The 15071-nt window shown below is 46.3% G+C and overlaps 1 protein-coding gene across 1 annotated transcript in view; it reads right to left on the bottom strand.

Annotated features, from left to right (window-relative positions):
- Positions 1-41: 41 nt before the first annotated feature.
- Positions 42-15071, bottom strand: part of HEATR3 (HEAT repeat containing 3) — a 29231-nt gene continuing 14201 nt past the window's right edge. Inside the window, exons 8-15 of the mRNA XM_060254267.1 lie at positions 12898-12988; positions 10781-10935; positions 8722-8804; positions 7549-7685; positions 4888-4976; positions 2912-3055; positions 2638-2814; positions 42-354 (exon numbers count right to left, since the gene is read on the bottom strand). Coding sequence (XP_060110250.1) covers positions 241-354; positions 2638-2814; positions 2912-3055; positions 4888-4976; positions 7549-7685; positions 8722-8804; positions 10781-10935; positions 12898-12988 — 990 coding nt within the window. The 3' untranslated portion in view covers positions 42-240. The remainder of the gene's footprint in view (positions 355-2637; positions 2815-2911; positions 3056-4887; positions 4977-7548; positions 7686-8721; positions 8805-10780; positions 10936-12897; positions 12989-15071) is intronic.

The following is a 15071-nucleotide window of genomic DNA, read 5'->3' as shown; positions in this document are numbered from 1 at the left end:
CATCCTGGCATCAGATTTCATCAAATGATGTGGCAACGGCATACTCCAAATCTCAATTTACTATTGCATCAACCGCCTCCTTCCCGAAACATTTTTTTAAAAATGCAACATCGAAAGCAAAATCACCACCCTTTCCCCCTCCCAGTTACTGCAAGTTGCTACAATTCAAACTACAGCATTTAACAAAACCATAATAAAAATATAGCTTTACAGAATTGCTCTAAATAGAACTCTATGTTGTTATTTCTTTTCCAGCTTCTCCAGATAGGCAATAAATCTTCTTAAATTCAGTTTCACGTTGTCCAGCACACACAGCTGGTCAGTGCTGTACTGTCCTTTCCCTTCTTTCCGCATCTGAAATCGAAATACAGTGCTCATTTTCACTGACATTCTTCAGTTTGCAAGTCCAGATGCTGTCTAAGCCATCTAATAAACATTTATTGTTTATTTTGTCAAATTTATATTCCACCCTCTCCTGACGGGCTCAGAGCAGCTAACAACAGTTTAAAACAACATAAAATATTAAAAAAACAGCATATGCAATAAAATCATTTCCATACATTTTACTGACAATAAAAGTCCAAGATGCACGTTGATGTTCTGGTTATTCTGATGTTCTGGTTTCAATTATATTGGTTCAGTGAGATTGTCGGCGCTTTGGAATAACAGCCACCGCCCCTTAACCGTTGAAAGTGAGTTTGAACAGTTCGGTCTTACATAATAATAATAACAATAATAACAATAATAATAATAATAACTTTTATTTCTATCCCGCCCTCCCCGCCTAGGCGGCTCAAGCCCTGCAGAACCCTATTACTGAGAACGCTCTGGCTCCGGTGGTGGACAATCGAGCTTTTTTTGGTCCGGGGATCTTAAGATTTTGGGACCCCAAACGTGGTGTTCTCTGGGTACGTATGGGGAGAGGCAGTCCTGAAGGTAGGCAGGTCCCAGGCCATATAGGGTATGACCAGCACCTTGAAGCGAATCTGGAACGCCACAGGCAACCAGTGTAACGTTTCCAGCACAGGTTGAATGTGCTCCTGTATAGGTAGCTCCATTAAGATAGTAATATAATATGCGGTCCTTTAAAAATCCAAACTCAGATGTCATTTCATTTATATCCCGCCCTACCCCACCGAGGCGGGCTCAGATGTCACCTGACCAACTAACAAGCTTTTCCCCTCCCCCAAAAAGGTAAGTTAGAGCAGGGATCCCCAACCCCCGGTCCATGGCCTGTTAGCAACTGGGCCTTGAGTTGTATAATTATTTCATTATATATTACAATCTAGCAATAAGAAGACGACGACATTGGATTTATATCCTGCCCTCCACTCCGAATCTTAGAGAGACTCACAATCTCCTTTATCTTCCTCCCCCACAACAGACACCCTGTGAGGTGGGTGGGGCTGAGAGAGTTCTTACAGAAGCTGCCCTTTCAAGGACAACTCTTGCGAGAGCTATGGATGACCCAAGACCATTCCAGCAGCTGCAAGTGGAGGAGTGGGAAATCAAGCCCAGTTCTCCCAGATAAGAGTCCATACACTCAACCATCAAACGAAACTAATAGAAACAAAGTGCACAATTGTATCATTCCGAAACTATCCCACACACACACACCCGGTCCCTGGAAAAAACTGTCTTCCGCAAAACTGATCCCTAGTGCCAAAAAGGTTGGGGACCGCTGAGTTAGAGGATCACAAGTTTAAACGAGGAGACGCTCTCCAAATACAGATTATCAATTAAAACCTTTTTGAATTAACCAAAACCACAACTAAGAACCCATTCTAGGTAAAACACTACCCTGGATCACCAATGGAACCAAAGAAGGCTATTTTCAGTAAATACTACCTCCTTTTAAAATGCACAAGGAGAGCAACATGTTATGGGAGAGTGCTGGACATTGAGAAGGAACATTGGGTTTCAATCCCCATATCCACCCCTAAATTAATCTATCTCACAGTTGCTGTGAGGAGAAACTAAGAAAGGGGAATCCATGTATACCACACTGAACTCCGAGAATTGCTGCTGGTGACCTGCAAGCTGAACAAAAGTTATGACTGTACACAAAGTACTGAATTTGAGAAGGTAGGAATACTATTCCACAGAAAAGTACTGCTGATTGGTCTTGAGGTGAGTTCGATCAATAACTCCCTGCAATTGTGTGGTGGAAGTGCCTATATAACCCGGCCCCTTAACTGTTTCTGTGAACTTAGGCAGATCATGAGAGCACTAACCCTTCTTCCGTTCACATAACCGTTGCCCGCCTCCATCACTCAAACATTATTTCAGCACCCATGAGAAGACGACCGTAGATTTATACCCCGCCTTTCTCTCTGAATCAGAGTCTCAGAGCAGCTTACAATCTCCCTTATTTTCTTCCTCCGCAACAGACACCCTGTGAGGAGGTGGGGCTGAGAGAGAGCTCTGACAGGAGCTGCCCTTTCAAGAACAACTCCTGCAAGAGCTATGGGTAACCCAAGCTGCAAGTGGAAGAGTGGGGAATCAAACCCGGTTCTCCCAGGTAAGAGACCGCACACTTAAGCACTACATCAAACCGGCTCTCTGAGGTATAACAACATGTCATTCTTTTTTAAAAAATAAAGTAAAATGTAAACCGCCACGACGTGACGTGCTTACTCGCAATCTGAAAACCGGCTGGAATTCCTTAAGGGCCGAAAGCAGTTTAATTTGCTCCGCCGCCCTCTCCGCTTCCTTCCCGTCAGCGAAGACGTCGAAAAGGGCATCCAGAGCTTCTCCCGCAACCACCAGAGAAGGGTCTTTCGTGGCAACTTCGAGGAGGAATTTCCCAATCATCTGAAACGACGAGGAAAGATATTCCCCCAAAATAAACCTTTTGGGCAACAGCATAGCGGGAGGAGGATGCCCCGCCCAGTAGCATGAACGCGCAAACCTTTAGCGTCTCCACGGTGTCTTCCAATTTAGATAGCACGCTGCCGGCAATGCCCAGAATGCTGACGACGTTGACCCGAACGCCGACATTGTCACTTTGAATACCAGCTTCGCACAAAGTCATCAGTTGCTCAGGAGTGGTGCACTGTTTAAACACACAAGCCCCAAAACAAATAAAGCTCTCTTAAGTGCTCCATTCTGTTTAATAGAAGAAGGTGGGGAAAAACACACAGGTCAGGCCTCGAATTCAGCAGGAGCTTGCAGGAGCGCAGCTCCTGAACCTTTCTGACAGTCCCCCCCTCCTCTCCACCTACCTTGTCCACTGAATAGTAGGTGCAGCTGCATAACAATCCCTGGATTAGGAGAGCAGGCAGCCAGCCAGCCACCAGGGGCTTTGCCACACCCCCAGTAGCCCTCATTAACCCCCGGAGAAGCCCATGCCACCCTTTCTCCACTTCTTATGTGATTTCGGGTGGTAGGTGGCTTGCTGGTCCTTTGACTGGGGTGGAGGGGGCAGAAGAGCCCCAGGTGAGCAAGGCCTGCTTCAGCTGGCTGGATCTCTAGCCAGCCCAAGCAGACATCACTCACTTGAGGCTCTCTTTTCTTGTGTCAGGTTGCTTTTGGCTGGGGGGGGGGGCATATGCTAATGAGCTCCACCACCTATTTTTCTACAAAACGACCCCTGACACAGATTTAAGCAAAGAGATTTTTGTTTCAGTTTGTAACGGGACACCCAGTGGCTAAACCCTATGTACTTCATAGCTCTCATCGCAGATGCCCTCTCTGCCGGTGACAGAGAACCAAGGGTGGAATTCTAGCAGGAGCTCCTTTGCATATTAGGCCACACACCCCATATATAGCCAATCCTTCAATAGCTTACAAAAAAGAGCCTTGTAAGCTCTTGGAGGATTGGCTACATCAGGGGTGTGCGACCTAATATGCAAAGGAACTCCTGCTAGAATTCCACCCCTGCAAAGAACAGCACCTGAGGTAAAAATATTCTGCCTGAGTTCAGTGGCGCATATTAAAACTCCCCCCTGCTTCTCCATATTTCTGATGTGGGCATCTTTACAGACAGGGAAAGACCTAAAAAATGTGCCCCAAATTCAATATGGTTAGTTGTGTAGCAGTAGAAAAGAGCAAGAGCCCAACAGCACCTCAAAGACTAACAAGTTTTGTGGTAGGGGATGAGTTTTCATGAGTCACTGTAATAAGTGAGCAGTGACTCATGAAAGCTCCAACCCTACCCCCAAATTTTGTTAGTCTTTAAGGGCTACTGGAGTCTTGCTCTTTTCTACTACTGTCGGAGAAACTGAAAGGGATGCACGCAAGGGGATCACTGGAGGAGGCATAAATCCATTCCCTGTTCCAAATTAATTCTCCAGTGTGCAAAGCCCAGCGTTGGATTCTTGTTTTGGTGTGATGGGGTACCAGGCGTCGGGTTGCCAGGTTCCCACAGCCGCCGGTGAGGGATGGGGCAGTAAGGGCTGCCAGATCCAGGCTGGGAAACTCCTGGAGATTTGGGGGCGGAGCCTGGGGAGGACAGACGCCTCAACGGGGTACAAAGCCAAAGGCTTCACCCTCCAAAGCAGCCATTTTCTCCACACGAACTGATCTCTGTCGTCTAGGAATGGGCTGTAATTCCAGGGGGGGAAAGACATCACAACGATTTACAAAACTTTTAAATTTTGATATAAAGCAGCTTCTCAGAGAGAAACAGAAGAGTTGTTTACTTTGGGCTTAATTTTATCATTTCTGCCATTTAAAAGCTTAGCAACAGAACCTCTTCCCATTCACTTTCCAAGCGGTTGAGGGGTGGGGGAGAGAACTGTACTTCTCTCAACCACAACAGACTTCCAGAAACAGGGCTGCTCAGACTCCAGTTTGGAGATTTTGCAGTAACACAAGCAGGCCTAATTTCAGCACCGTGACAACAGAGCACGTTTTAAACGAAATCGAAAGGGAAAACCATCTCACCTGAGGTATATTATTCGACGCCATCATTTGTAAAAGAGCCCGCATGGCGCTGGTGACGGCTTCCAGAAATTCCGTTTGCTTAGAAAACTCTGCCCGAAAAAAAGTAAAAAGCCACAGAAACCTCAGAACACACAAACCGCAATGCAAAAGGCACAGCATCCACAGAAAGCAAGCTAACAACTGTACCGTGAGCCAGAGATTTGCAGAAATATACGTATTTTTGCAAAGATACGCAATTCGTAAGTATGGAAGGGAATATTTCAAAGGTGCACATTTCAGTGTTCGATGCACTTCTCTTCCTCTAAACACACACCACCCAAAGCCACCCCCCCTACCTCCAGTGGTAGTTTTCAACCTTTTGTATCCTACATCCCACCAATCACTTTGTTACAGAACTCCCCATATTTGCAGACATTCTGTTGTTATATTTACCATGGATGGGAAGTTTTAGGGACATAAACCAGAGCTCCACAACAAGGTGCATGCCAAGTGCTTTTAGAAAGTGGGCGGGACTAGGTGCAGGTTTTGCCCAGCACAGCTTCCGATTGGCTGTACGGATTAAAAGGCATTCCCATTCAACAAAGCTTCTGCTTGAAATACTGAAGGATTACTATTAGAGTTATAGGTAACTGCTGTCCCTGACATTTTGTCAATGGCTCCGCCTCCTGCAGCAGCCATTTTGTCAATGGCTCCACCTTCTGCGACTCCACTGACTGTGGATTATCTGTCTGTGACTTTTGGACTGCTAAGAGCAACCTTGGACATTTGGCTTTTCTCCTGTTCCCCATTTCCTCTGCTCACCAGCAAGATTATTGAACATGGCTTTCCTGGTGGTCCTACCTGCCACGGATGATCCATCTGTGACCTTTTGGCACGCAGCTGCCCTTTACTGACTCAGAGCATTGGTCCATCAACATCAGTACTGCCCAGGGGTGGAATTCTAGCAGGAGCTCCTTTGCATATTAGGCCACACACCCCTGATGTAGCCTTAAAAGCTCTTTTAGACCACACCCATCTGGGGTGTGACCAAATATGCAAAGGAGCTCCTACTAGAATTCCACCCCTAGTGCTGCCCAGTCAGACTGGCAGCTGCTTTCCAGGGTCTCAGGTAGAGGTCTTTCACATCACCTACGGCCAGGTTCGTTAATTGGAGATGCCCACGGCTGTTGTTTGTAGCAGGAACTCCTTTGCATATTAGGCCACACCCCTGATGTAGCCAATGCTGTTGAAGCTTACAGTAGGCCCTGTTCTAAGCTCTTGGAGGATTGGCTACATCAGGGGTGTGTGGCCTAATATGCAAAAGAGTTTCTGCTACAAAAAAGCCCTGGAGATGCCAAGAATTGAACCTGAGACCTTCTGCATGCCAAGCAGATGCTCTACTACTGAGCTATGGCACTTCCTCTAGTAGTCATTTCAGACACTCAGTGTTTCTCCTGATCCCTGTTTCCCATGCTCAGCAATAAGCGTCTTTTGAAGTATTGTTTCTAGCTGACCCTACTTGCCAGGGATTTTCCATTGCCCTTCTGAATTGCTTATGTCGGAGTTCCCAACCTTTTTGAGCCTTTGGAAATCTGACACAGGGTGATGGCCTTGACCACAAAATGCAGTAAGTAGACATGGGGTTTGAGGGAGAATAAATTCTTAATAACAGTTCTAAAACCCTTGCAGCTTACTTAGACCCAGGGCTTTTCTTTGTAGCAGGAACTCCTTTGCATATTTGGCCACACCCCTCTGATGTAGCCAATCCCCCAAGAGCTTACAGTAGGCCCTATAAGAAGAGCCCTTTAAGCTCTGGGGGGATTAGCTATATTGGGGGGGGGGCTAATATACAAAGGAGTTCCTGCTACAATAAAAACCCTGCTTAGACCACTTCTGCATTCCAGTGTGTACGACTGACTGAGAATCACCGACCTAGAAAACAACTATCTGCCAGATTCTGCATCAGTGTACATCACCTGCCTGCCATCCCCAATTTATTACTGTGTAGCTCATCAATACACGATCACCCAGATTAGCGACACTGCTGTAAGTTTCCCCTGAAGATGCTTAATAAGGAAGGCCTAAAGTTTCGATGCGAGTCAGCCTTCCCAGCTGCCCGAACTCATAGCCTGGGGCTCTGTGTCTATTCCAGGGGTGGCCAAACTGTGGCTCGGGAGCCACATGTGGCTCTTTCACACATATTGTGTGGCTCTCGAAGCCCCCACTGCCCTATTGGCCGGCTTGGAGAAGGCATTTCTCCCTTTAAATCTGAGTCAAGCCAGCTGGCGACTTGGGAAATGCATGCAAAGTTAGAGTTGCTTTCTTTCCCCTTCTCCCTCTATTTCCTTTCTTCCTTGCAGCTCTCAAACAGCTGGCATTAATGGCTTGTGGCTCTCAAACATCTGACGTTTATTCTATGTGGCTCTTACATTAAGCAGGTTTGGCCACCCCTGGTCTATTCTATTCAGGCGCTCCCAAGACCACAAGTTTGGACCATCACACTCCCCTAAGGAAGTGTGAACGTGCACTGTTGCTCAATATATCATAAGGACCACACAGCAAAAGTTTCAGGAGCTGATCCGAACAGTAGAGGGAGATCTTGGCCAACAGCAAGAGAAGACGAAAGGAAGAATCAGAGACTTGGCAAACGGGATTTAGCAGGTATGAAGGCCTCACACACACCTGGCTGGGAGAAAATCAACTGCGACAAGTGCTGTGCCAGAAACTGGAGAACTGAAGCACCCCCAAGGCAATCCACATCGGACACCAACAGGATACTGTGGAGGCAGGTCAGAGCCCTGTATTGCACCATGTTCAGCCTGGAATGAATCGAGAGACCAGATTAGTGCCACAGCTAACGAAGAGGGCCTTACAGATTTGGGTAGAGGGAGGAAAAAGAGAAGACAGGATATCTAGTGAAGCCCCTCCCCCCACCCCCACCACAAGGCAGAATTCATAGCACAGACGGCACTGCATGCACACACACAAAATATGCAAACCTGCTTAAAAGCCAGTCATCAAGTCACCTGTTCTGTTACACTCCAGACCAGGGGTGGCCAAACTGTGGCTTGAGAGCCACATGTGGCTCTTTCACACATGTTGTGTGGCTCTTGAAGCCCCCACTACCCCATCGGCCAGCTTGGAGAAGGCATTTCTCTCTTTAAATCACTTCTCAAAGTCGAGCCAGTCGGTGGCTTAGAGAAGCAAACTTAAAGTTGCTTTCTTTCCACCTCTCTCTCCCTCCTCCCTCCATCCATCTATTTGCCTTCCTGTCTTGCAACTCTCAAATATCTGATGTATATTCTACGTGGCTCTTATGTTAAGCAAGTTTGGCCACCCCTGGTAAAGACAGTCAATAAGCAAGCACCAAAGGAAATGGAAAAGACTTCACCTGCTGGCGGAAGACCACAGTAAAAGGGAAGAGAAAAATCTCTTCAGGGCATGGAATTGCACAGTTTTGATGCCATGACCAAGAAGGCCCTGTCTTGGGTTGCCACCCATCTGATGTCAGGGACTTCTAGAGCAGGGCCCCCAAAGATGGCTATAACAGATGGTTAGGTTCATAAGGATGGGAGTAGGTGGAAGGGAAAGCTCCAGTCCTTCTCTCTCCATAGTGCCAGAAATGGCTCAGTCCTCTGCAGAGTTATTCCACTGTATCAAGACACCTAAATCTACGAAAGGAGGTCAGGACTGCATTGATGGTTTGGACAAAAAAAAAAATCCACCCAGTCCAAGGACACAACACACCCAAGCAGCCAGCCGGTTACCTCCCAAAGCTTCAAGAAAGGCACAGTGGGTGAGGTGGGGGTTCAGTCTTATTAAATTACACACATCAAGAAAGGGGACAGCTCCTACTTTTTAATAATTGGCTTCCAAGTCGGACTGCGTGTACAGATGTCAATGGCAGCACTGTTGGGGAAAGCTGTTTTTTCAAGTATCTAGGGGGTAAAAAAGAAGTGAGCTGTTAGACTTCATCATGAAATCAGCCGAGAGAACCATGTTCAGGGACAGAACAAAGCTGGGGTTCAGGAGCACCTTTAAGACCAACAAAGTTTTATTTAGAATGTAAGTTTCATCCACATGTACACATTGTCAGACAATGAAACGGGGTACGTTTAGAACTCTGTACTATTTTGCATGCTTTATAGTTTATAGGCTCACCATTTGTTTGGGTTTAATTCCAAGGGAAAACATAGTGAAGGAAATAAATATGTAATACTGGAGATTGAGGGACAGGTGTATGTTTAATTGTGGGATGCCGAGAGTAATTAACGGAGACCAATGCTCCCTCTAAGCTGTGGAGTCTTGTGAGCAAAAATTCTACTTTGTGAGCTACTGGCATTAAGGTTGTGAGCCACTGCATATAAATTAGCTTGCTCTCGAGCCATTTTTCCTGAGCTAAGACAAAAATGTGTGAGCCGGAGGCTATAAAACTGAGGAGGAGGAAACGACAACAAGATTGGATTTGTATCCCGCCCTCCACTCTGAATCTCAGAGCGGCTCACAATCTCCTTTACCTTCCTCCCCCACAACAAACACCCTGTGAAAAGGTTGGGGCTGAGAGAGCTCTCACAGAAGCTGCCCTTTCAAGGACAACTCCTACTAGTGACCCAAGGCCATTCCCGCAGCTGCAAGTGGAAGACTGAGGAATCAAACCCGGTTCGACCAGATAAGAGTCTGCACACTTAACCACTACACCAAACTGGCTCACACTAACTCAGCTTAGAGGGAACACTGACGGAGACCCTGCCATTATACTCCATTGCCTCTGTGCTTGAGAGGAGACAGATGGAGCAATATTCTGGAAGAAGGTGCTCAGAGGCCAAAACCCTCTCACACACACACACACACAGCAGCTGACCCTGGCAACTGGTATCTCGAGGTACACTGTATCTGGACAGGGAGGTTCCATTTAGCTACCACAGGTAAAAGCTGTTAACAGGCCTATCTTCTCTGAATTTAACTCATCCCCTTTTAAAGCCATCTAAACAAGTAGCCATCACCAAATCCTGCGGCAGCAAGTTCCGCAAATTAAAGGGCTACTTTGGACAGGATGTAAACTTTCATATGCGTGCATACTTCTTCAGACGAGGGAAGGGGGTACAGTGAGCAGAACTTACATACAGCTTAAGCTATATACAGAGAGCCAGTTTGGAGTAGTGGTTAAGTGTGTGGACTCTTATCTGGGAGAACCGGGTTTGATTCCCCACTCCTCCACTTGCTGCTGGAATGGCCTTGGGTCAGCCAGAGCTATTGCAGGAGTTGTCCTTAAAAGGGTAGCTGCTGTGAGAGCCCTCTCAGCTCCACCCACCTCACAGGGTGTCTGTTTTTTGGGGGGGGATAAGAAATAGAGGATTGTAAGCCTCTCTGAGTGATTCAGAGAGAAGGGCGGGGTATAAATCTGCAGTCATCTTCTATATGTAAGGTCTGCTCACTGTACCCCATTCCATCGTCTGAAGAAGTATGCATGCATATGAAATCTTACATTCTGAATAAAACTTTGTTGGTCTTAAAGGTGCTACTGGACTCCTACTTTGTTCTACTGCTTCAGACCAACCCGGCTGCCCCCCTGGATCTATCTACTTTGGACAGGGATTCTTTGCAGAACTTTTTATAAGTTACTTTTAAAGTTGTTCCAGATGACTAAAATGTTCTTGCTAATGACTGTAATAATAAACTGAACTGGACAGGGGTTGTGTGTGCCACCTGGTATACATTACAACTTTTGGGGGGTTTTGTTTTCTTTTAAAAATAAGAAGAAAATGCTCATACATATCGTAAAAGTGATTTTTTTTTTAAATGGAGAGCTAGGTCAGCATGGTTGCAGAAACTAATCCAAAGCTTCACTGAGCACACACAAGCAGTCATATGATTATTTGGACTCTATCACGTGACTCAGGCCCAGATGAACTACCTTCTTGGGAACCAGGTGGTTCATGAGAGCCGTATGGACCTCGGCAGACAGGCAAAGGGGTGACATCAACTTCCCGCCTTCTTCAAAGGAATTTTCTAAGAAGGCATCACTCTCGTCACTACTGGACAGCTCTTCCCACTCATCGTCCGAAGGCTCTACAAATACACAGAAGAAAAACAGCAGGTTCGTTCACCAAGCCAGGCCCAACTCCAAAGCGCAACACAGAATCCCATTTTCCTCTTCATTCCTATACGCAGGGCTTTTTTTGTAGCTGGAACTCCTTTGTATATTAGGCTCTTAGTACAGGGCCTACTGTAAGCTCTTGGAGGACTGGCCACATCACGGGGGTGTGGCCTTATATGCAAAGGAGTTCCTGCTACAAAAAAAGCCCTGCCAATATGCAATCCTGAACAACGGTGTTTGCGAAAAGAAGAGACTGGATTTATACCCCACCCTTCTGTCGGCGTCTCAGAGCGGTTTACAATCTCCTTCCCTTCCTCTCTCCACAACTGACACCATGTAATGTAGGGGGGACTGAGAGAGAACTGGTCTTGGGAGAACAGCTCCGAGAGAACTGCGACTGGCCCAAGGTCACACCAGCAGCTGCATGTGGAGGAGTGGGAAATCAAACCTGGTTCTCCAGATTAGAGCCCACCACTCCTCACCACTACACCAAACTGGCTCCTTACTCAAAAAGCCTGACTCTACAATTAAGGCCTCGATTCCCAGTTAATCTCAAGAGGGCCGAGGCCTTAGTTGGGTAGCCAAAAGCCTATTCAGTTCTTCAGGAGTCTGAATTTATTCATCCCACATGGAAAATCCCCAAGCCATAGGATCTCATGCTGAAACACCTGTATGAAGGAGGCTATAACCATGTATTAATACACTTCCAAGATTTCCATTAAAAGTTAGCACGAGTATAGCACTTTCAGGTGCTCAAAAGGCCTCAGTCAGATTTTCTCCGTAATCCTTAAAACAGCCCTACAAAGTTAAGATTCCTGATGACTTTCAAAAATAGAAGTGTTTTTTTTTTAAAGTTTGACTTTAAAAAAAATCAAACTATACATCCTAGTTAAATCTAGCACATCTCCTCCCCATACTGCTTGCTTATTTAATTACATTTTTACCTCACACTCAAATGGCTCAAGGTGGCATTTGTGATTCTCTTCTTCCCACCACCCCAGTGACACAACTCTATGTGGTAAGTTAGGCTGAGAGTCACTTTGATGGATTCCACCAGCTTTTCTCTCTTGCTCCTCATTACGACTCCTGTCACATTTCCTTTCTCCATACTGGACTTGAGGGCTCTGGCCCAGCTCTTTTTGCCAGTTGAAAGTAGTCCCTCGTCCTTCCTTCAATCGAAAGACTGCACCCAAGCCTCCCAGAGAGCAGAAAATAGACTCGATGCGTCTGATCTGCTCACTTTAGAAACTCCCAACCATTCCCATACTGTTTCATTTGACAAAGATAACGGGGCCTATGGGAAACCAGTGGAAATCTAGTTCATCCTACCTACAGCTTCAACAAGCACTGCCCCCAGTTAATTTTCAGCTTTATCTGTGCAACTTGTGAAGTTTATTTATGGGGTCATAAGGACTAGTGGCTTGTCCTTTTCAAATGAGACTGAGATGATTCCCAGAATGCCAAGGGAGGCACTGGGTGTCACATTCTGCGTTTTCACTGTAGGGATCACAGACGCACAAAAAGGAAAACCCAACTTATCCGATTTTTTTGCTTCGTTTAGTGTCATCTACTTCTCTGGGATATTTCTCTTAATGCCTTTCTTACATGCTAGATGGCATGCGCGCTACACAGTTTGTAATAAGGTATTTTCCAGGGTTTCCACTCTTTTTCTTCACTACTGTTCTACTACCACTCTAAAAACATCTTCTCAGCGGGTCAGTCTAGATGTTCTCAGGATACCCTGAGTGGTAGTAGCAAGATACCAGGGTTCTTTCCAGAGAGCTGTCAGTCAAAGGGAGTTTCCCAGCAAGGAAAGATCCCATTCCCCCCTTCCTTCTGTGCTGAGCTGCAATCCTGAACGCACTCATATATGAGCGAGAGACGCATTTATTTTTAAAGGAAAGATCACTTAAGCAAGGTGACAGCATACATACCCTCGTTGCAGCACATGTTCACGATGATTTCCAGAGCTGTCTGTTGAGCCAGGAGTAAGGCAGTTACCTGTTTCAGCTCCTGTTTACTGGCCTGCAAAGCAAAGAGGAAGGTCCAGTTTAGTTTAATTGAGTTTATTCGATTTATATCCCACCCTCCCCACCAAAGCAGGCTCAGGTTGTTAAGAGAATCTCTGATGGGCATATAGAACTGGGGGTCAGGACTTGGGGTGAGACTCACACTGCCCCTGTTGCCCTCCTGAGACCTCACAGAAATAGGGAGTCAGGTTGCCTGAAATCAAGCAGGTATTCTATTCAGGTTTAGGTTCCACCTCAGAAACATTACCAGCAATGCTCCCACTAAGCTGTGGAGTTTTGCAAGCAAAAATTCTGCTCCGTGGGCTACTGGCATTAAAGTTGTGAGTGAGTGATTTGGCTCCTGCACAAATTACTTTGCTCTGGGGCCGTCCTTCCTGAGCGAAGACAAAAATGTGTGAGCCGGAGGCTAAAAACTGTAAGCTAGCTCACACCAACTCAGCTTAGAGGGAACACCCATTACCAGCAATGCCTTGAGTCCAGTAGGACCTTAGAGAACAAGATTTGGGGGAAGTAAAGGTTTGCTGTATCATGTACAGGGAGCTTTGAATCTGGAAAGCTTACACCCTGAAAACAAGGTCTTAGCCATAGCTCAGTGGCAGAACATCTGCTTGGCATGCAGAAGGTCCCAGGTTCGATCCCTGGCATCTCCAGGACTAGGTGGCAGGTTATGTGAGGGACCCCAGCCTGAGACCCACAAACGTGGTATATCAAGTTGACAATCACATAAAGGAAGGACCTTTGTACCTTTGGAGCCTTTATTTTGGGAGGCTGGATCAACCACATCTTATGAAATTGACTCTGATTGAACTTCCAGGGGAAGTGTTTTGAATGAACCTTTTGCATTCTCCATGGAAGCTTCTTGAAAATTATTGTGGAATCCATCCCCTGTGTATTTGGGGTGTTTATAAATTATTTGGACATTAATTATTGCTAATTCATTTCATGTTTGCACAGTGGTTTTGCTTTGACCTATTTACTGTGTAGCCACTTTATTTCCTTTCCTTTTCTTAGACCCAGGAGAGCTGCTGCCAGTCTGAGTAGACCCCCATTTTGGGGACGGAACATATATCTTGATGATGCACAGGCTATATGCGCAAAAACATTTAAGAAGCGTTGTGAGGCAGAGCCGCATGAGCAAACTAGGGTGGGCAAGGTTGCCAGCCTCCAGGTGGGACCTGGAGATCTCCTATTATTACAACTGATCTCTATACAACCAAGAGCAGGTCCCCTGGAGAAAATGGCTGCTATGGCAATATACTAGGGGTGGCCCACATGCGGCTCTTTCACACATATTGTGCTGCCCCATCAGCTGGTTTGAAGAAGACATTTATCTCTTTAAATCAGTTCTCCAAGCCACGCCAGCAGGCAGCTTGGAGAATGCATTTAAAGTTAAAGTTGCTTTCTTTCCACCTCTCCCCGCACCCATCTATTTGCTTCCTTTCCGCCTTTCTTTCAATCCTTCCTTTCTTCCTGCTCTCAAACATCTGATGTTCGTGTCTCACAGCTCTCAGACATCTGACATGTATTTTATATGGCTCTTGCATGAAACAAGTTTAGCCGCCCCTGTAATATACCCGGATGAGGTCTCCCCCCTTCCCCAAACCCTGCCCTCCCCAGACTTTACTCCCTCTCCAATCTCCAGGTATTTCCTCACCCAGAGTTGGCAGTCCTAGATGTGAGAGAAGAGATGGGCCAGAGGGTAGAGTTGGGGTGATCTGTTGGAAATATGTTAATCTGCATGTCCTTTGCAATGTTCTAAAGTTCCAGTCATTATAGGGTTAACACTGTGCCTGATTCCCTATTGTCTGCATGACCTGGGAAGAAGATACTGACTGATGTCAATCAAGGTCTAGAAGTGGGGAAAAACCTGTTTTGCCTCTTTGGTCAGTTAGTCAGGTGACTTCCTTTGTTCAGGCAGAGAGGTCAAGAAGAACGAGGAAGTAGAAGAAGAAGAAGATGATATTGGATTTATATCCCACCCTCCACTCCGAAGAGTCTCAGAGCTGCTCACAATCTCCTTTACCTTCCTCCCCCACAACAGACACCCTGTGAGGTGGGTGGGGCTGGAGAGGGCTCTC

The sequence above is a fragment of the Heteronotia binoei genome, chromosome 14 (genome assembly GCF_032191835.1).
Source record: "Heteronotia binoei isolate CCM8104 ecotype False Entrance Well chromosome 14, APGP_CSIRO_Hbin_v1, whole genome shotgun sequence".
NCBI lineage: Eukaryota > Metazoa > Chordata > Lepidosauria > Squamata > Gekkonidae > Heteronotia > Heteronotia binoei.
The sequence above is the reverse complement of the archived record's forward strand: the minus strand, read 5'-3'. Positions and strand labels throughout refer to the sequence as shown.